Source organism: Dreissena polymorpha, chromosome 1, assembly GCF_020536995.1.
Source record: "Dreissena polymorpha isolate Duluth1 chromosome 1, UMN_Dpol_1.0, whole genome shotgun sequence".
Classification (NCBI taxonomy): Eukaryota; Metazoa; Mollusca; class Bivalvia; order Myida; family Dreissenidae; genus Dreissena; species Dreissena polymorpha.
Window position 1 is genome coordinate 159,130,028 of NC_068355.1, and position 22,149 is coordinate 159,152,176.

A 22,149-nucleotide genomic window follows, 5' to 3' on the forward strand; every position below is an offset into this window, starting at 1 on the left:
CATTTCTTACAATTGTTCGTAAAATAAACTCAATCAATTAACAATCAGTGTTCCGTATGGCAAATGCCAAAATTTCAACGCCAGATGTGGTCTGGTAAAATAGATGTTTGTAGATACAAAATGCTCGTTTTTATTATTTTTTTTCGTTGATTTTGAGCGTAATAGAGACTTTTAAAGTTCTTCATATTTTTTCATTAAACTTGAAACACGGACAGATTGCAATATGGAGATTATGCATGTCATTTCATTTTGTTCCTACGTCAAGAATTCTGGTTGCTATGGCAACAAATAGACTAGCTCCCAGTAGGGGACTTTTATTGCTTAGTAATAGTCTTGTTTTCACTATCTTAGTTTAAATGGAGGTTCTCAAGTTTTTTTCATCAAATAAGTGAAACACAATTATTTGAAAAAACAGTTTTCTCAAGAGAAGTGTGACCAGAGGTAAGCAGTAAAATTGAAGCTGGAAAATGAATTTCTTCTACAAATCAATATGGTAAGTAAAAATTATTATATGATAATCACTTATGTTGTGCTGTGTTCATTTAGTTTTCACTATCTCTGTTTAAACCCACATATAGCCTCTACACCTATAAGTTCGTGCATCTTAAACTTCAAAGGCATATATTTCCTGAAAAATCATTACATGTGTAGACAATAACTAAACTTGATATATACTTAATGATTATTCTTTTGTTTAACAAATAACGATTGAAATATGTTGGTTTTCAGATAATAATAATGGGGTAACGTACTTTAAACATTTATGTACATCCTAGTCTGCGTCACACAGAATTACCCTATAAGATCGTGCACCGATTTTGATGACGTCATATAGAGGCCCATGGATGTGTTTATAATAACCGATTGATGTTTTTGTGTATATGTTTATTTGTATTAAATATGTGTTGTTTTAAATGAATTTCGTGAATAAACTGTATTGAACAGAATGGTTTAAACAAAACTGGTTTTCATAAAAACGAAATATCAACTCTGATAACTGTATTCAGAGGTCTAGATAATGTGTATTTACTAACGGAAAATATCTAAATTAAATTCTATTCACACTGAGGGCATAAAAAGCTGTCACCCCTTCTAATGACAGTTGTTTTATGACAAAATAGCAAATGGACACAGTGAGAACATTTATCACAATAGACCCAGGTAACGATCGTAACGTATGGTCTCGTGTCATCATTTGAGAGGGGGGTAACATTTTCCGCATACACAGCATACTTTAATTGTAATGTTATGCTAAGTACTCATAACAGAGAGCACAATACAAATTCGAGACGGGCCTCCAAGGGAAACTACCCATACAGCATATAACGATCAAAACATTGCCGCGTCCGTCTGGTGAAGGATTTTAAACATTATTTAGACTATTTGTATGGGAACGAGGTCAAACGGGACAATTTATTTAATATGTTTTGTTTTGTCCCCATGATTGTTGTCTTATCGGCTGTGGAAATTCTCGCGTAACAAAATCGAACAGTTTTCGGGCACGCGCGTTCGAACGTTGCTTAGAAGTTTACGTCATAAAAAAGTACAAGATTTGATAGGGCTGCACGAAGTTATAGGAATAGAGGATATATTGTCAACCTGATTGTTGTATTTCTGCACTCATCTATGTAAACTGAATTCGTTTTGATAGAATACAAGTACAATTTCTCATAAGCTTTCCACAATTATATATTGTTTATATTATATTATAACGGAAATAACCCTTATTTTAAAACAATTTACTACAAAAATGTGTACGCATTTATTTGCGGTTATGCTTCTATAAAGTAAGTGATTGAAAATAAAAATAAAATTCTTGGCAAGATGGTAAAACCAGAATAACCACCCTATATAAACGACTAATGTTCCGTTAAAATATAAGTTATCACTGCCAAATAAATGTCTTATACTTTTTTCAAACCCATTCACCTATTGTGTTATATTCGTTACAAACTACATTATGTATGTACACAAGTGCCAAATCTGCCCATCGTGTGTCAAAGAGTAAATGGGTTCAACAATTTCCGGTTTCGGCAGATTAAAGCTCCTTAGAAAATTCCCCACGCTTAGCACCTGTTTAATTGGACAATTGGGAACCGGTTCAGGGCAGTTTCTGTATGTTTACATTTAGGATTGGTGAATTTATGTAGTGTACTGAAATAGTCGGATTTCATTCGAAGGTAAATCTGGTTTTGGAGACAGATTTTTCTCAGATTAAAACTCGTCATTTAGTGATCATGCTCGTTGGGCTTTTTGGAGCCATGGCCGATTCGCGATATATTGGAAATCGCAATATATCGAATCGCGATGTATTGGATCTGTTGTGTATTATCTGTTAACCATTTTGTCATGTCACATTATAAGCTACATTTATAATACGCCATATGCAGGTCCGGTTCAGAAGGCAACGGATACCTTCCGATCCGGACACTAACATCGCGCCGAAAATTAAGAGTTCGGTTTAAACATTATTTAAACAGGAATAGGTGGTGCGGACTCGGATCAGATAAAATGCTCGTAATCAGATCCGGAACTCAACCTAATGTCAATGTAATTTAATCTTTGTTCTTTAATATAACTATGAAACCAATTGGCATGCGGGTAAAACGTTATTTGTATTATAAAAGACGGAGCTATGCACGTGCTCTCACATAATTGGATGATTTTCGCTGAGTAACAAACACGCGCTCGGTTAAGGATTCCGCATCTTTTAACAAAGGATTCCAAAATTTTTCGGCTTTATCATCACTTCTTCATAAGAATCGGCTTCCCTTTAATGGCGTCAAACTGTCAACCGTCTTGCAAATATTCTCGAGACTTTCATTAGTCATTGATTCTTTGTTAAAGCAATACCTGTTACAGCCACTTCTCTAAAGTCAGACCAAACTTTTGCGGCAAAACATTATACAGGTACGCTTTCTTTATTCTCCTTTTTTCTCACATAGTTTTGACTTGCTTAATTTTTATCAAGGTTAGGTCATCGCAACTGTCTGTGTTTTCCTTTGTATACGCCCTAAGGGTCGTATAATATAAGATATGGCGTGCCTCTGTCTTTCCGTCGGTTAGCAAAATATTGTGTGCAATTAGTAAAAGTGCAATATAAAAGAACAACAACTCTTCTCTTTAGTTTTGTAATTTGTTAAAATGTCTTTATAAAACATCCTGGTTGTGTAGATCTCAATGAGGAAAAATACAATGTGCAAGAACCTAATACCTCCTCTTTCTTAGTTAATAGTTATTGACCTTTGTAATTTTTGTATGTTGTTATCTGTTCTATGCTTTATCTCAAAAACTATACAAGATTTTATATAAAACATGCTCATAACAATCAATTTATACTTTTGTTAAATCTTTACAATGTTAATTGATTTTCTAAAAATATGTTATCTGCATTTTAGCTCACCTGAGCTAGCTCAGGGTGAGCTTTTGGGATACTTGAATGTGCGTCGTCCGTCGTCAACAATAAGCTTGTGACCATACTAGAAGTCAGTTTTGGTCCAATCTTCATGAAACTCGGTCAGAATGATTGTCCTGTATGGCAAGCGGTTCGACGCATAATCCCAAGAAACTAGGTTTCTCATGAGAAACTATGTTTTCAGAATGAGAACCTAGGTTCTCAGAATTAGAACCTAGGTTCTTATGAGAACCTAGGTTTTCAAATGAGAACATAGGTTCTCATGAGAACCTAGGTTTTCAAATGAGAACCTAGGTTCTTTTCAAAACCTAGGATACCAAACGAGAACTTAAGTTCTCAGAATGAGAACCTAGGTTCTCATGAGAACCAAAGTTCTATGTGTCTATGAGAACCTAGGTTCTCATGAAAAACCTAGTTTCTCATAAAAACCTAGGTTCTCAAGCGTAAACCAAGGTTTTCAAATGAGAACCTAGGTTCTCATGAGAAACCTGGTTTCTTGGGATTTCATAAACCTTGGTTCTCATGAGAACCTAGGTTCTCATGAGAACCTAGGTTCTCGTGAGAAACCTGGTTTCTTGGGATTTAAATAACCTAGGTTCTCATGAGAACCTAGGTTCTCTGAGAACCTAGGTTCTCTGAGAACCTAGGTTCTCAGAGAACTTAGGTTTTCAGAGAACCTAGGTTCTCTGAGAAACCTAGTTTCTTGGGATTATGCGTCGAACCGCGTGCCATAATTAACCTCCAGTTGTCTCCCATTGCTTAGTACACGCTGGTGGCATATGTGTAACATGAATAGAAATAGGCGTGAAAACGTGAATGTTTCTCCCCAAGAGCATTTTCTGAACAATGTTCAGACAATGCTCAGTAATATTCTGCGAAACGTGGATAGCGGAATGGTCGAGGACGACAAAGTCGCAGCCAGGGCGACTATTGAGAAAATCCGGTAAGAATTTTTACATTTTCGGATAACTAAAAGAGTAGATACTTTTTAATTTAGTGCATCGTTTAAACAATCACAAATCAAACAATAACGACAGAACTTTTATTGATTAAAAGAACTTACTACACTATTATTTTCTCATTCGCGTGATATATATTTACTCTAGCTACATATTTGTATGCAGGCTTCTATTGATCCATTTTGTAATTAAAGTATTCATTACATGTGCATAGTGCATTAATGACGATAAAAGACTTAAAAACGAAACTACGTTTTTGTTTAATTGTTATGTTTCGTTAATTTTTTAAAAGAAAGTTTAATTAGTAAATCACTATTATTTTGCAATTGTGTATATTCTATTCGCTCGGTAATCCACATATTAAAAAATACATATCAGAATATATATGCCCGAGTCTGCCCCCACACATACTACCTTTTCTATTTCATATAGTACCCGTTGTAAAATAGAATATGTAATAATGTATGTAGATATTATAGCGGATGACAATAAGGTTTAATTTAGATTTTGAAGTCGTGACCATTGTATCGGCATGTGGTTTAATTAAAAACATTATACCTCAAATTCATATATAAATAAATAATCCTGCACTCACTGCAAAACGTGAAAGTGCTCGTTACTGTTGTTTGCATCATCTTGTTAGTATTTGGCATAATATTATCTCTGTATGTAAATTGGCAGAATCAGTAGGCCTCTAACCCAAGCATATTTTTAGTTTAAAAAGATCTGATTAATCACTATGCTTTAGCCACTAGTGTCAAGATTGTGTAACTATTGTCTCATGCTCTTGCAGGACGAATTGTCACCGCATGCTTGGCACAATGCAGCCTGGACTACTAGAAAATATAATATCAAACCTCACAGACGTTGTACACCAGATAAATAAGTTAATGCGCCACATGATGTCCAAGATACAAACAATGGTATTTATTGTTATACAATTCTGCTTCGAAGTTCAACGTTACTAAAATCATTAAATAATGATTGTATATTATACCGATAACATTAGTTAATTACCAGAACAGAACAGAACAGAACTGTATTTCAAACATACGATTTGAACAATTTCCCAACCCATATTAGCCTACGCAGGCCCGATGATCCATTGAATAGTTTTTTGCAATTGAAATTTACCCTGATCAGACAGCTCATGCAAGATCTGTCTGATCAAGGCATACTTTATTTGCTTATATGTGGCGTAGCTATTATTATGCTATAAAACAAAACTATCAAATATAGGTCGAATACATGAAACAAATTCATGCCCGATTAAACTTACAATAAAATTAAATCACACACGAATTGCTATACTTGACATTAGATAACCTTTACAATCATGACAACAATTGGAGTCGCCGTTTGATAATTAAGTTTCGATGTCGCCTGCTTTTGTGTTGAAATTCAATATATCTTGCTATGGAAAGGCGTCCTGACATCGGAGGTGTCTCAGGTGTCTCCCCAACAAATGAAGATAATTTTTAGGAAATATTGACAATATGTTTTTTTTGTGATATTTTAATACACCAAACTCTGAAACCTGAAAATTGGAATTATTAATTTTCTAATATATATTGCTCTGTATGATGTTAATTATAATCAAAACAAAGTGATCAGTTTTAAAAGTGATTTTTAGCTGACTATTATATATTAAATATATATATAGTGGAGCTATCCTACTCACCCCGGCGTCGGCGTCCCCGTTAGCGTTAGCGTGCAAATGTTAAAGTTTGCGTACTTCCCCAAATATTTCCTATGTCCCTTGACATATTGCTTTCATATGTTGCATACTTAACCAATATGAACCCAACCTATAAACAAGAGCAGAAAACTGTATTAAGCATTTTGACAGAATTATGTCCCTTTTTTCACTTAGGAAATATTTGGGGTTGGGTGGTACGCAAACTTTAACATAGATTTATCAATAATTTGCATATTCTATGCCACTTGACATATTGCTTTTATATTTTGCATACTTCTTTACCAACATGACACCAACCTATAAACAAGAGCAGGCAACTGTATCAAGCATTTTGTAACAATTATGGCCCTTTTTTCACTTAGATTTTCTATGTTAAAGTTTGCGTACCACCTCAAATATTTTCTATACCCCTTGATATATTGATTTTATATTTTGCATACTTCTTTACTAACTATACCCAAACCTATAAACAAGAGCTTACAACTGTATCAAGCATTTTGTAAGAATTATGGCCCTTTTCCATTTACAATATGCATATTACTTTAGTTACATTGCCATAACTTCTTTATTTATGATTAGATTTTATTAATACTTTGACAAAACAACACTTACCTGAATACCACAATGGATTCCACCCAAACAATACCCCACGCCCCAACCCATTTTTGAAAGATCATCTAATAAATGACCACACCCCACATTATACCCCCTCTTAACCCCCCACCCCCTCCCACCCATACCCCCCCCCCAAATTTTTTTATTTTTTTTATTTTTTTTTTCCTTTTTCTTATTAGCTCACTTGAGCAAAACGTGCTCATGGTGAGATTTTGTGATCGGCTTTGTGTCTGTCGTCCGTCGTGCGTATTCCGTCGTCAACATTTTGCCTTGTGAACACTCTAGAGGCCACATTTATTGTATGATCTAAATGAAATTTGGTCAGAACATTTGTCCCATTGATACCTCGACTGAGTTCGAAACTGGGTCATGCTGGGACAAAAAGTAGGTCACTAGGTCAAAAAAAAGAGAAAAACCTTGTGAACACTGTAGAAGTCACATTTGATGCCCAATATTCATGTAACTTTGTCAAAATGTTTGTCTAAATGACATGTTGCTTGAGTTCAAAAATAGTTTCGGTCCGTTGAAAAACATGGCCGCCAGGGTGCGGGCAGTATTCCTTATATGGCTATAGAGAAACCTTGTGAACATTCTAGAAGTCACAAGTTTTGCCCAATCATCATGAAACGTGGTAAAACATTGGTTTCATTTATATCTCGGACGAGTTCGAAAATGGTCCAGATCGGTGAAAAAACATGGCCGCCAGGGGGCGGGGCAGTTTTCCTTATATGGCTATAGTAAAACCTTGTTAACACTCTAGAGGCCACATTAATTGTCCAATCTTCATGAAATTTGGTCAGAAGATTGGTCTTTATGATATCTTAGATTATTTAGAAAATGGTTACTTTTGCTTGAAAAACATGGCTGCCAAGGGGCGGGGCATTTTTCCTTATATGGCAATATATGGCTATAGTAAAACCTTGTGAACACTCTAGAGGCCACATTTATTGTCCAATCTTCATGAAATTTGGTCAGAAGATTGGTCTCAATGATATCTTGGATGAGTTCGAATATGGTCACGTTTGCTTGAAAAACATGGTTGCCAAGTGGCGGGGCATTTTTCCTTAAATGGCTATATATGGCTATAGTAAAATCTTGTTAACACTCTAGAGGCCACAATTATTTTCCGATCTTCATGAAACTTGGTCAGAAGATTTGTCCTAATGATATCTTGGATGAGTTGGAAAATGGTTTCGGTTGCTTAAAAAAATTTCCATCAGGGGGCGGGGCATTTTTCCTAATATGGCTATATATCATGCTTTTGTAAAACCTTGTTAACACTCTAGAGGCCACATTTATTGTCCGATCATCATGAAACTTGGTCAGATGATTTGTCCCAATGATATCTTGGATGAGTTCGAAAATGGTTCCTGTTGGTGGAAAAACATGGCCGCTAAGGGGGCGTGGCATTTTTCCTTATATAGCTATAGTTAAACCTTGTTAACACTCTAGAAGCCGTATTTATTGTACGATCATCATGAAACTTTGTCAGAAGATTTGTCCCAATGATATTTTGGACAAGTTCGAAAATGGTTCCAGTTGCTTGAAAAACATGGCCACCAGTGGGCAGGGCATTTTTCCTTAAACGGGCTTATGAATCTTCATGAAACATTGTCAGTATATTTGTTTAAATGATATCTTGGATGTGTATGAAAATGGTTCTGGTCTGTTGAAAAACGTGTCTGCCAGAGTGTTCACTAGTCATGAAAATTGGTGAGAACATTTTGTTCTAATGACATCTTGGGCTGCACAGAACAGGTCAGTTCCTTTGAATCTCAGGTGAGCGACTTTGGGCCTTTCAGGCCCTCTTGTTTTTGAAAGATCGTCTAATAAGTTATTGAATATGAACAATTTTTCCATGATGGCTTACGTTATACTGTCAAGCACTGGAATAGTCGAGTGCGCTGTCCTCTGACAGCTCTTGTTTTGTAACGAGACTCTCAATTACTATCCAACTGTTGGCACAGGTCGCTTTTTAATCATGTTTTCCCAATTTTCCAGTTTATTTTTCCATTGTATTTTAAATTTTTAATGGAGAAATGTATTATACTGTAAAGTGTTGCACAACCTAAAAAGATGCTCTCTACACTTATGTTATATCTCTTCGTCTTAGGCGGGTTTCGGATAAGACTTGGTGCGCGGGGACCACCGAATTACCAAATAGATCAAGACCAATTGCAGCTTCTACTGGATAGGGGATTCACAGTGAAGAGAATCGCCGAGGATGGTCTTCTCGGAAGCAAAATGCACAAGTTAGACACTTTCCAGTTTAGATTTGCTTGTAAAAAATGTATCAGTCTGCAGCCTGTGGTGATAATGCCATAATCTTCTTCCTTAGTTGTATAATACATGAATTTCTGCTAAATATACAAGTCTGCGTAAGTCAAAATATTCAAACGGTTTGAATTTTGTGTTGATTGACACGTTATTCCTACTTAATTGTTATATATCTTTATTTCCTCCGAGTGTTGGATAGAAGAGAAGATTAATACATATAGTACATGTAGCAGCAATTTAAAATTGAAATGTATGTTTCATCAAGCTACCTTGGATATCAATTATTTGCCATTATTCCTTCTCTTATATGAAACGAAATAACTAGAGACTTTTAAAACCGACAGTATTGATATAAGTAGTCTAATGTATGTAATTAATGTTTAGTGCAAAGTATTTTTATTTCTATCGAACAAATGAAAATACACAGTACGAACATTACTTGTCTGCAAGCATATGTAGACGTGTCTATTTGTTATTTCTTTACTTTTTAGGAGCACTCTATTCAGATTCATGAGGCTAAATAGAATTCTGCAGCCTAGGATAGCATTAAATGTATCTGATGATGTAGTGAGAGATGTAATGTCCAGATATATAATGGATCACCCAAATTCTGGTAAGTTTAGTAGGTACCTTGCACTTGAAGATTATACAAGAAAATGCAAGTAACAGCGGATAATTTCAAATCAATAACTGATTAATCAAATCAACAATTAACTAATTTATTAATGTTTGGTAAATTGAAATAAATAGAAAAAGATGAGTGGCAATGACACTCATAAGCATCGTCTAAAAAGGAAGAAAAACTACAATGGAAAATTATTTAGCCATTTAACGCAGTCTTTGTAAGAAATACATATGTAGCGAGTTAAAGTTTCGCAGGATCTCTTATTACACGAGCAGTATTGCTTCAATGCCAATCAAAGTGATCATGGTTAGGGTCCTGTAGAACAACCCTTTTATATTTATGTTCCCGATTGCAGCCTAATTGCTTGACACATATCGCTCTTCTCCAGTTTGATAAAGTTTGACCTTGAATATTATGTGAACTTTTATTAGGCAAAATGTTTAGAATTTTAAACTGTTAATGGTGTCTTATAATTCTAATGAAGGAATGGCTATGTTTTATGTGAAATGTTGTAATTGTAAATATATGTCATTGTAAAACAAAGATGAGACTTAAGTAAAATATGAGTTGAGTTGAGTTGACTAATAATGATCCCGACGCTCCGAATCGGAGCGGCGGGGATTATGTGGTTATCTCCGCCGTCTGTGTGTGCGTGCGTGCATCCGTCCTGGCCACTATTTCCTCCTACACTATTAGCAATAGAAGCACGTGGTAGCTATGAGCGTATGTGCGACAGTGCACTATTTTTTGGAATTTTGATCTGACCCCTGGGTCAAAAGTTATGGTGGTTAGGATGGGGCGGGGTCAGAGATGTTCACTCATTTTTTAGGTTATTTTACATTTACTGCACCGATTTACTTCAAATTGATACTGAACGTCTCTTATGACAACAGGGTCACTCTCAACTATCCATGACCCCGGTACCCACCCAGAAGCTCCGCCCACATAGGCCACGTATACCCAAAGTTGTGTTTTATTATTACTTCTTCCTTTAATCACCAATTTACTACAAATTGATACTGAACATCACTTATGACAATACGGTAAATCTCAACTATGCATGGCCCCATTACCAACCCTGGGATGCCCCGCCCATATAGGCCACGCCCACCCAAAATTGCGTTTTAACATAACTTCTTCATTTATGCACCAGCTGAATTCAAATTTATATTGAACATCTCTTATGACAACACGGTCACTCTTAACTATTCATGACCCCATAACCCAACCCAAGGCGAAGCCCAAATAGGCCACACCCACCAAAAATTCATTTATTGTGGTTTACTTCAAATTGTTACTTACATCTCTTATGACTCGACGGTCATTCTCAACTATCCATAACTTTGAAATAACTGGATTGCATTACTGAAAACATGCGGTGTGGGATAAGCGTCCGCCGCGGCCTTGCCATTTCTAGTTCAAAACTGCGATACATTCTGACACAAAATATTAAGTTTGTATTCAATACAGTGATTCCCATTGTTCATTGTTACACTTCCGCGTTTAATTATCTGATAATTATGCAATCAGTACATTTTAACGGATGCAAAATTTTAAAACAATTTGTATCATACTTTTCATCATACAAACATAGTAAAAATAAGGTATGTGACTTTGAGACGTACTCGAATGTTTTATGATATCCTGGTTGTGATGTAATTGTGTATGGTTATAGGTTCAGAGGAGATAAAGGCTTATCTTCGAACACGAGAGCCACCCATGGTTGTTAATAGAGACAGAGTTCGTGCGATACTAGCTGAACTGAACCCAGTTGGCGTTGCAACACGATGGGCTCAAGTGGTGTCTAGGAGACGCTACTCCGTCCCAGAGCCAAACTCACTGTGGCATATAGACAGCCATCACTCATTAGTGCGGTAAGTTTCAAGATAACACGCAGCAGTGTGTTATCGATGGCCCAGCGGCGGTACGACGGCCCGCCACTGTATGCTACTGAATTTGTATTCCTGTCAGCAAAGTAAGCCTTAAATAAGTATCAAAAACTGCGTTGTCGCAAGTTGGCCATTTTTTATTAACCCGCGGAAAGATCCGGGTGAACTACATTTGTATTAGGATTATTTGGTATAAAATATATGGAGAATCTTAGCACCCAACATGAACAAGGATACCAAATTTTGGCCCAATTTACTCAACACTAGTTCAGAATGTTAGTTATAATTTAATGACAATGGGTCATGGGAACTAGAATAAATATTGATTTAAAAGTCTTGTGTTTATTTTAAGACTACAAAAAGGTTTATGTCAATGGATTGCTTCCACTTTTACAACAATGCAGCTGATACTTAGCGAAAACAACAAAATATTTATCTTTTATTGATTATTCTCCTATGTTTTCAGCTATGGTATTTACATCCACGGCGGCATCGACGGGAACAGCCGGCTGATACCATACCTGAAAGCTGCACCATACAATACTGCTAGAGTTGCCTTTGAGGCTTTCACGTTTGAGATCAGGAGCTACGGAATCCCCAGCAGAATTCGGGTTGACGGAGGAGTGGAAAATGTCCTTATTAAGAGATTCATGACCATTGCGAACGGTGATGGCCGAGGAAGTGCAATTGAAGGAAAATCCGAACATAATCAAAGGATTGAACAATTATGGAGAGACGTTTTCCAAAAAGTGGTGTTTACTTTCTACCAGTGCCTTCATGCTCTCGAGGATTCAGGCGCCTTAAATCTTGATGATCCGAAACACATTTTCTGTGCTCAGGCTGTTGTTCTCGCACGGCTTATTCACTCATTGGAGTGTTGGCGCCGTGCTAGAAACAACCAGGCCATTAGGACAGAGCACAACCAAACTCCTGAGCAGTTGTGGATATCTCGGCTTGTACCTGCCCTACAGCAGTCGGATTCCACTGCTGTAAGGAATCTCAGGACAGACAGAGATATCCCTGCATTAGTTCAGGAGGTATTGCCAGATGCCTACTTTGACGGGTCGGTGTTCATCACCCCCAGAGCATCAGATGCGGTACCTCATGAGGCATTACAAGGCATCAGGCAATTCGACTTGTTGAGAGAGACCAATGATTATGCAATTCAGCTGTATGGCGAAGTGTTAGAATACATTACATCGCTGTGACACAAGTACAGTTGTCAATGTTTCTCGGAATTAATTCAAAGTTTATTGGCTCAAACATTTTACAATGTCCATCGCCATTAACTAATATGGCGGTTGTAAATAAACAATATATGAGAAAAGCATGGTATAAACGTATATATGATAAAGACATATCTAACTAACATCAGTTGAGCTTTGGTTAAAGATGTTTCGGTCTGAATTTGTGTAAATTTTGTCTGTTTACGTTGGTGAATATTGTCTTAAATGTTGTTATAGTTAATGAAAATTGTTACTCCGTACGATTTTGGTGGGCCGCGATTTCTGCTGACGTCGCGTTGTTACCATTTTTTTCAATTTAATTGCGATCGTAAATGATGCATTACGGTCGTAAAAAGAATGTGGTTGCTTCGAAACTTTCCAAATAGTAAACATGTTTGTTTTTACAAGATAGTCAATATTTCAAAATATTGTGTGGTTAATACATATCAATTTTGTTTTCTTTTTAATTCGAAAATAATACATAAATACCCTATGTTACAGGCTGCGATTGCCGCAAAATCAAACGTTAAAGCCATCGTTATCGTGATTTGATTCACTCTATCTAGATCCTGGACGCATTAACGGCGTCTTTTTGAGTTCTGCGTGATTATCTCACACCTTGGAAAGTATTTACTTGAGAATTAATTTCAGTTAGGAATCGAAGCGTAATTTCCAAGTGAAAAGCTAAAGCCAGGTTTTCCTCTGACTTTTCTAACAGGTTAATTTTTTACAGGAAAAAAGGTCTCTGATAGTCTGATATGCCAGAAAATGTCAAAATAACGTTGTGAAATAAGTAAAATCTATACGAAATAAAGAGCAGTTCCATTGAGTAGTGTTCAGCCTTTTACCTAGCTGTTTTGAGATGTCCCCTATGAATATGTATTGTACATGCACTGTGTTGACAAATCTACTTTTTACATGCATCTACTTTTTTTCCCGTTGGAACGGTTCGACATCTTGAGACTGACCTTATACTGTGAAATTGGTATGCCCCCAAATGGCCATATAGTGATCGCACTGTCCGTCAAACCTTTTTTAAATATGCTCATAACTTCTATGTCTCTTAAGATATTAGCTTTATATGTGTATATGGACAAGGCCTTTCCATACACACAAGAAATTTAACCACTGTGACCTTGACTTTGAACTTAGGGTCCGCGTTGATTTAAACACAAAAATGTGAAATTCTTTTTTTTTGTTTACACTATTTGTGTCCTACAGTTTTCATTTAATCTTCATTAAACGTTCTATAAATGTTTTTGACATAAAATGGGGACCCAATTTGATAGTCATGTCACACCAGGCTTTTCAGAGTTATTGCAATTTGTTTATGAACAAGAGATGTGTTTGTCAGAAACACAATGTCTCCTATTGTGCCGCTTTGAAATAAAATTTCAATATATCATTTGGCAGGATTATAAATTATCTCCATTTTGAAAGCTGATTTCTGTGTGTATCAGAGTTTATATACAGGTCCTACTGGCCTCTTCCCGAGGTCTTTGTAGCCCGACCAAAGCTGATTTCTTCCCATGGATTGTATTTTAATACCTTGAAGGATGGCATTGACCTTTCACCACTCAAAATTTGCAGCTTCATGAGATACACATGCATGCCAAATATCAAGTTTCTATCTTCAATATTGCAAAAGTTATGGCCTATGTTAAAGTTTTCGGACGGACAGACACACAGTTCAACTGCTATATGACACCCTACCTGGGGCATAACAATGTGAAATTTGATGTTTCCACTTTCTTATTCATACAGTGTTCATCGAATCTTAACTGCCGTTTGTTATAGTCTGATGTAACAATGAGAGAAAAAACAAATATCATACACACATATAAGAAGTTTATTAACCAGTGTAATTATTGACTAGAGAACACACATTTCACATATAATAATATCAAAACATAGAAGACACAAGCACTACTGATAATCTTTCATCAGGTATGAATCACAGAGCCGGAGTAGTACATTCCACTGAACACCATGAGGTTACACACAAACAACTTTTTTATTCTGACCTTTCTACATAACCAGACAATTATAAGGAACATGAGCAATTTATGTCCCAATCTTACCGAATACCTAATCAGGAGCATGACCAGGCATTCATATAATAATGAATAATTGAAGAGGGGAAATCATGTCAAGGAAAATTAAGTTGTACCTATCTTGTTCACAAGCATGGTGCTGTGTAACCACTAAAGTTTCAGTTGAATGTACAAAGTATTGCCATCACAGTCAAGCCTCTGATTAAAAATATTGGGAAATATCCTCATAATTTTTTAAGCAATAATTTTCATAATATTGAGTCAGAAATGTTTTACATCACTTCCTATTTTTATAAGGAAATATTCAAGATTGACATGTTATCATCTCAAAAAACCAAGGATTTAAAAAATAAATTTTACAATTCTTAAAGAAAAGTAACAAATATATCATTTACAATTTTGTTAATAATGTCTAAAAAGAGCTGTCACCATAGGATGACACATGCCCCCTATAAATGTTTTGATAGAAGTTATGAGCATTTTACCATGATAAATCCTTGAAATGCACTAAGTGACCCAGTGACCTAGTTTTTGACCCGGCATGACCCATATTCAAAAATAACCTAGATATTGTGTAGATACAACTTCTGATCCAGTTTGGTAAAGATCGGATGAAAAGTATTTGAAATAGAGAGCGGACACGAAAAGTGTGACTGACAGACGGACAGTGCGAAAACTATATACATGTACCCCCTTTCTTCGAAAGGGGGCATACAAATCTTTTATGCTGAACGATGCGCACATAATCTGTAAAAAATAACCATCGTGTGGGTTGAAAACAATGCCAGTTATAACATATAAACAAGACCAATCACAGTCACAAGTCATCACAACAAAATCACAGTCAGACCCTCATACAGCATAGCACATGGTTGCCGGGAACATAGTCAATTTATGACCAGTGTCATGCACAAATTGGTCTTATGCCATATGTGGCCAGCATAGCTTTAGAAAAGCCTGCTCATTTGTGCAGTCTGCTGAGGAGCTACCCAGTCTGCTATGAAGTCACACTAGGATTCATTGTCTCATATGCAGACAGGGTAGCTGGAATTATGCTGGTTGCATTTGGCACAAGACTGATTTTCGCATGATGCAGCTCATGTCATATACAATACATACATTATTTAGTTATTATCAATCTCATTTGGAGCCACACATGCCACGATTTCAAATGTCCCTGGAGCATACACTCACATCAAGAAAACCTTACACGCAATCAACACACTAGATCATGTTATTACTTGTTTCTATTACTTCAAAGAAAACATGCATGATTAAACTACCGTTACTATTAAAGAAAAGTCTCTTATACATTCAATCTGATAAAAACCACTTATTTTGAACAGTCAGAAAAGCCATTAACTATTTTTCTGCCTACATGTTACTTCCTTTACAACACAATAATGTACATCCACCAAACTAAACCATATAACCTAAATTTTCATAAAACCATATGATTCCTTTAAAGCCCTGTACATAAGTTTGGAAATCATATCAGGGTTATTGACTCTTGGTAACCACAGCTGGATAGCACAAGTGGAAGCTGATGGAAGTCTGCCTTCACAAGTGTAGAAGTCCACATCTATCAACTTCGAAAATCCACAAGGTGGGAAACAGTCAGCCCCCGTCACAAAGGCAATAACTTCTGATAATGTTACATCAATGTCACCATCTAAAAAAAAGAGAGCATATTATAAGAAACAATAGGGAAATGATGCTCCTATAGTGCTCAACAGACCTGATGAACAAAGCAATGTGTAACTATATAAAGCTTTCCAAATATCAAAAGGTTTTGCTACGATTTGACCCTGGAACCTAGTTTTAAGCCCAGCATGACCCAGATTCAAATTTGACCTTGATATCATTCAGATAAATATTTGTATAAGATCATAACAAAAATAGCCTTTGCAGTGATCACTTAGCTTTTTTTAAGATTCAAGTCGGACCTAGTTTTTGACCCCATATAACCCAGATTCAAACTGGACCTAGATTATGGCTAGATATTGTTGATATGAACATTCTGAATGAAAATATAAAAATGAAAATTATTTTTTAATTTTTTTTTTTGGGGGGGGGGGATTCTGGGGTGGGGCATGGGGGATGGTTTGGGTGGAGTGCATTGTGGTTATGTCAGGTAAGTGTTGTTTTGTCAAAGTATGAACCAAATGCGATCATAAAGAAGTTATGGCAATTTAAGCAAAATGTTCAATTATCTAAGTATAAAAGGGGCCATAATTCTGTCAAAATGCTTGATACAGTTGTCTGCTCTTGTTTATAGATTGGGGGTTATGTTGGTAAAGAAGTATGCAAAATATAAAAGCAATATGTCAAAGGACATAGGAAATATTTGGGAAAGTAAACAAACTTTAACATTTGCAGGCGACTAATAAACGGGAACGGAAATGCCGGGGTGAGTAGGATAGCCCCACTATATATATTTCATATATAATGGTCGAGCTAACAACATACACTGAAGGATCTGAAATGCTTACCATGGGGACTTGATGCTCAGGTGACCAAAAAAAATTAAAACTGAGATTTAATGAAATGTTCTAATTTTGAAGAATTTTGTGACTCAACAATATACAAAAATATCTTTGGCCTTCAGTGTTGAAGCTAAAAGGAATTTATGCATTATTTTAAAATTCACCCCATGTTATGAAATATGAACTACACTATCTACCTTCAATAGACTGTAGAAACGCCTCCCAGCCTAATACTGAAACATCTTCAAGGGCCCTGTCATTGGACCCCACCAAACTGTAGTTCATTTTGAACAAACGTATCATTTCTTCACCTGTGATCTCTTTTGGATGAAAGCAAAACAAAGGCTCGAATAACTCTGCGTGTGATTTGACCATGTCCCATGCAAGGTTGACATCATTCATTCCGGTAGTAAATTGTGATATTTCTCCTGATATCCTACAAAACATAAAAGTACATTTGCATTAAAATGCATTAATATACCTTTATTTTAAAGTAACTTTTTTGGATGGACAAATGAAACAAGAGCGCCGCATGACGGAGCAATATACGCCCGATTCGTGTGCCATTGGAGATGATACACTGATGATTGATGTATTTGTTTTGGAAATAAGCAAAAAAAACAACAACAACTTATATAACTGATATATTCATATATATGCATTGATATCAATAAGTGTACACTTAGTCTCATTTGTTCTCTAAAACACAATATTTAAATCATAATTGTTTAGACCTACATAGGTATAGAATGGCAGTATTTCCTGTACTGATATTACTTATCTTGAAATTAGTTCCCTAAAAACTGAAATAAATATTTGGTTTGAATGTTTAAATACTGTTTGCTTTTACATTTTATATCAGCATGAATACCAAGGCTGTCTGTAATTCACCTTTATAAGATGCTTATTCTGAACTGACATCATCTGAAGCTGCATTGTTTAGAAAGACGACTGTTTAAAAATATACTTTAAGACATAGTAACGATAAAGTTGACGAAATGCTGCATTTCTTTCGATGATATGAGAAAGAATTGAAAATTTCCTTGTGTATAAGCATAAAATCAATTTAAAAAATTGATTTTAGGTTGATGACAATGATAAACAGTTGCCTTTCTATAGTACCCATGCACAGTGAAAAACTCATGTACCTGTGGAAATCATGATTAGAATGAAGGAAAAATGAAACTTACCAATAAACATGTTGTTAAAAATAACTCGTTTCAAAAATCGCGAAAAAAATAAACCCGATGAAAATATCGCAAAATAAAACTGGATAAAAATATTGCATAAAAATATTATATGTGTTAATCGGTTGCATGTCTCCAATCAGACCTGACTGATCTATAATCTATATACTACCTCTGACCAAGTTTGGTGAATTCAACTTGAACTAGAGCTTTGTCACTGAATGTGACTTATACCCCCATACCACTTTGACGCAGGATAAAAAGTTGTTTAAAAGTTTCGGATAAATACAATTTGAATTAGAGTCCGGACAAAGTGGCGCCGTTGAAAATGCACTAATTGACCCTATGACCTAGTTCTTGACCCGACATGACCCATATTCGAACTTGACCTAGATATCAACTAGATGCAACTACTGACCAAGTTTGGTAAAGATCGGATGAATACAATTTGAATAAGAGTCCGGACAAAGTGGCGCTGTTGAAAATGGACTAATTGACCCTATGACCTAGTTTTTTACCTGGCATGACCCATATTCGAACTTGGCCTAGATATCAACTAGATGCAACTACTGACCAAGTTTGGTGAAGATAAGATTTATACAATTTGAATTAGAGTCCGGACAAAGTAAAATGCACTAATTGACCCTTTGACCTAGTTTTTGACCCAGCATGACCCATATTCGGACTTGACCTAGATATCAACTAGATGCAACTACTGACCAAGTTTGGTGAAGATCGGATGAATACAATTTGAATTAGAGTCCGGACAAAGTGGCGCCGTTGAAAATGCACTAATTGACCCTATGACCTAGTTTTTGACCCGGCATGACCCATATTCGAACTTGGCCTATATATCAACTAGATGCAACTGCTGACCAAGTTTGGTGAAGATCGGATGAATACAATTTGAAATAGAGTCCGGACAAAGTGGCCCCTTTGAAAATGCACTTATTGACCCTATGACCTAGTTTTTGACCCGGCATGACCCATATTCGAACTTGGCCTAGATATCAACTAGATGCAACTGCTGACCAAGTTTGGTGAAGATCGGATGAATACAATTTGAATTAGAGTCCGGACAAAGTGATGCCTTCCGCCCGCCGCCCGCCCGCCCGCCAAGGGGTTTCACATAATACGTCCCGTATTTTATACGGGCGTATAAAAACTAGAACTGTCACTAAAGATGATGAATACCTCCAGAGCTACAAATAAGTTTGTGCTATTTTCATAAAATTAATAGCTTAAATACCCAAATATGCATGCTATCTGTTGCCCTGTATCACCGCTTCAGGGCCTTGACACAAAACACAAGTTTAACTAAAATGAAAAATTGATATGCATTGCATTACAACAAAGTTCTGTGACATTTTCTATGCCAAACAATGGATAATTTATGGAAATTAAGTTATTTAATTTAGTTTTTCACCAAGTTTTATAGCAATAAAAAACTTTGAGAAGTTAAGCAAACATTTGTTTTTGTGTCAGAGATTTTTCAGAACACAGTTTTGAGACATTTTCAAAGTCGAAAAAGGAAGGTAATTTCATCAAAATAGAAGAATAAGTTATGGAACTTGACTTGTCTGTTGTTTTATAGCCATTCACAGCTGTGTGAAGTTTCAAGACCAACTCCTGAGAAATGAAAGTAAACACAGTTTTGGGACATTTTCTTAGTTGAAAAAGGTGACAAGTTCATCAAAATATAAATCAGAGTTATGGAATTTGGACTCTCAATTTGTTTAACAGCCATAAAAATGTTGTGTTAAGTTTCAAGTCAATATCTGTTTGAGTTCCAGAGATATTCAAGAAAATATTTAGATAGGACTGAGAGGATGGGACAAAGAGGACCGGATGATCTTGGTTCCAAAACAGCACCACCATCACAAAGTTCAAAGAAGGAAATACATAAACTGCCCAAAGGTTCTCCTAATTAAAAATGTTCAAAGTGTTGATACATAATCCAGGGAAATTGTAATTTTGTTGCCTTTTCTTATTTTCCTTGATGAAAACATGGCATGGCACAAATTAATGGAAAGTATTGGTTTTATTAACCTAAAAACCAACTTGCCCTGCCGGCCAATTACTTAGAAAATCTACTTGCCCTTAACGTAAAGCCACTGCCCAATAATGAAATATCACATTAACTGTAAACCTCATATTTTTTAATAAAAATCAATATGATACACCACAAAACCTTTTTTATTTTTGCACATTTAACAAAATGATTACAGCAATTCAAGTCTTATTAAAGTCTAAATGTAGATTTGTGCCAATGTTTGATAATTAATTAAATGCATTTTTCATTGGATTTTGCAGACTTACAGTTACTTGTAAAGCCGAAGCTAATTTAACTAGACATTTCTTGTCTGCTAACAGTACTGTAAACAACACGTGAACGGCGTAACAAAAATGTCAATTGACGTAAAGCAAACGATTGTTAAAAATGTATGTCGCAAAATATGATATATATATACCGAAGCTATTTGTTGTTGTTTTTATATAGTTTTATAATTTTAGTAGTTTTTTTGTGACTGAAAACACCAACGATGTTATTTGTAACTGAATAGTAATGAAAATTAAACACAATAGCATTTGAAAGCCGATGTTTGGAATCCCAAGCCATTTACGGCGTTTCTAAAAATAAGTTTGGAAATTCAGGCCTACCATGCGAAGCTAGTTCGGACTTCCACAAACAACAATCGCAGAGGTAAATTCCTGCATGAGGCAAATCGTTCGTGATTATTTGTACTATTTAACCACAGAAACACACGTTTTTCTTTGTTCTTTTTTGCACTTGCCCGGTCGGACAACTAGATTATAAAAAAAACTTATAATAACAGATCCAACTTTTCCTTGCCAGGGGCAATCGGACAACCGTTAATGTTGAGCCCTGTATTCATATTTATGATCAACCGACCGACAAAGTGAATCCTATATAGCCCCTATTACCAATGGTAAAGGGGGTATAAATATAACAGGCATTATCCAGTGATAACAGTGAAAAAGGTGAACTAAAATGACAAATTAATATTTATTCAGTGAGTGTTTAATGATAAATAAAATTCTAACTTGACATAGATTTTGTTAAGATAAACAAGTATCATTAAATCTGGGTCATAATTGTGGCATCTTGATGTTAGCCAGCCAACTGTTGATGCCTGTCACCATAGACATTGACCATAGACTTTATGCTCAGGTGAACTCATAATTTACCTTAAAAACCTTGGACCTCCCTGATCTTCTCCCATCTCTCCAGAAAACTTGATATAGAGAGATGATTTGAAGTTTATCTTCTTTCTGTTCAAGCCTTTCAAGGCCGTATTTAATACATCACTGCGCATGACCAGCAGTATTGTTACAGATTCTTTATCAACTGTTTCCACCTGGAATGCCTCAAGGACACTTTGCAGATTGTCTTCAGGGACAAGATCAGTTCTAAATATAAAGAGATCACTATTGACAAACCATCAATTTTGAAATGTAATAATAGAGCAAACGCAAGATTTCATGATCACATACATGTACATTTACTGCAATGAAATTGAAGGATCTGAAAGTGGTTTGACATAATTTATCTGTAGTTAAGCCCTCTACTGCGCCGCTTTGAAATAAAATTTGTATTTATCATTTCGCAGGTATAGAAATTATCTCCCTTTAAAGCTTGTTACTTCCTTTGGATTTTGTTTTTTGACCTTGAAGGATGACCTTGACCTTTCACCA

General features: G+C 35.8%; 2 protein-coding genes across 2 annotated transcripts; one reads left to right on the top strand and one right to left on the bottom strand.

Moving 5' to 3' along the window:
* The first annotated feature begins 4,308 nt into the window (after positions 1-4,308).
* LOC127861309 (uncharacterized) lies at positions 4,309-13,528 on the top strand. The gene is made up of 6 exons (XM_052399756.1): positions 4,309-4,358; positions 5,056-5,060; positions 8,802-8,940; positions 9,457-9,578; positions 11,266-11,464; positions 11,946-13,528. The coding sequence occupies exons 1-6, from the start codon at positions 4,309-4,311 to the stop codon at positions 12,685-12,687; spliced, it is 1,257 nt and encodes a 418-aa protein (XP_052255716.1). The 3' UTR covers positions 12,688-13,528.
* A 2,549-nt stretch (positions 13,529-16,077) lies between these two features.
* On the bottom strand, positions 16,078-17,622 carry LOC127858087 (G2/M phase-specific E3 ubiquitin-protein ligase-like). Its single transcript, XM_052394980.1, has 2 exons — positions 17,443-17,622; positions 16,078-16,431 (listed from the first exon to the last, which is right to left on the bottom strand). The coding sequence occupies exons 1-2, from the start codon at positions 17,618-17,620 to the stop codon at positions 16,193-16,195; spliced, it is 417 nt and encodes a 138-aa protein (XP_052250940.1). The 5' UTR covers positions 17,621-17,622; the 3' UTR covers positions 16,078-16,192.
* Positions 17,623-22,149: the final 4,527 nt, after the last annotated feature.

Excerpts from the sequence above, each read along its gene's own strand:
- LOC127861309 (XM_052399756.1), top strand. The coding sequence starts at position 4,309 with ATGGTCGAGGACGACAAAGTCGCAGCCAGGGCGACTATTGAGAAAATC. Across the intron at positions 8,941-9,456 it reads CTCGGAAGCAAAATGCACAA|GAGCACTCTATTCAGATTCA; the intron begins GTTAGACACTTT and ends TTTACTTTTTAG. Across the intron at positions 9,579-11,265 it reads AATGGATCACCCAAATTCTG|GTTCAGAGGAGATAAAGGCT; the intron begins GTAAGTTTAGTA and ends GTATGGTTATAG.
- LOC127858087 (XM_052394980.1), bottom strand. The coding sequence starts at position 17,620 with ATGGTCAAATCACACGCAGAGTTATTCGAGCCTTTGTTTTGCTTTCAT. Across the intron at positions 16,432-17,442 it reads GTTTCTACAGTCTATTGAAG|ATGGTGACATTGATGTAACA; the intron begins GTAGATAGTGTA and ends TCTTTTTTTTAG.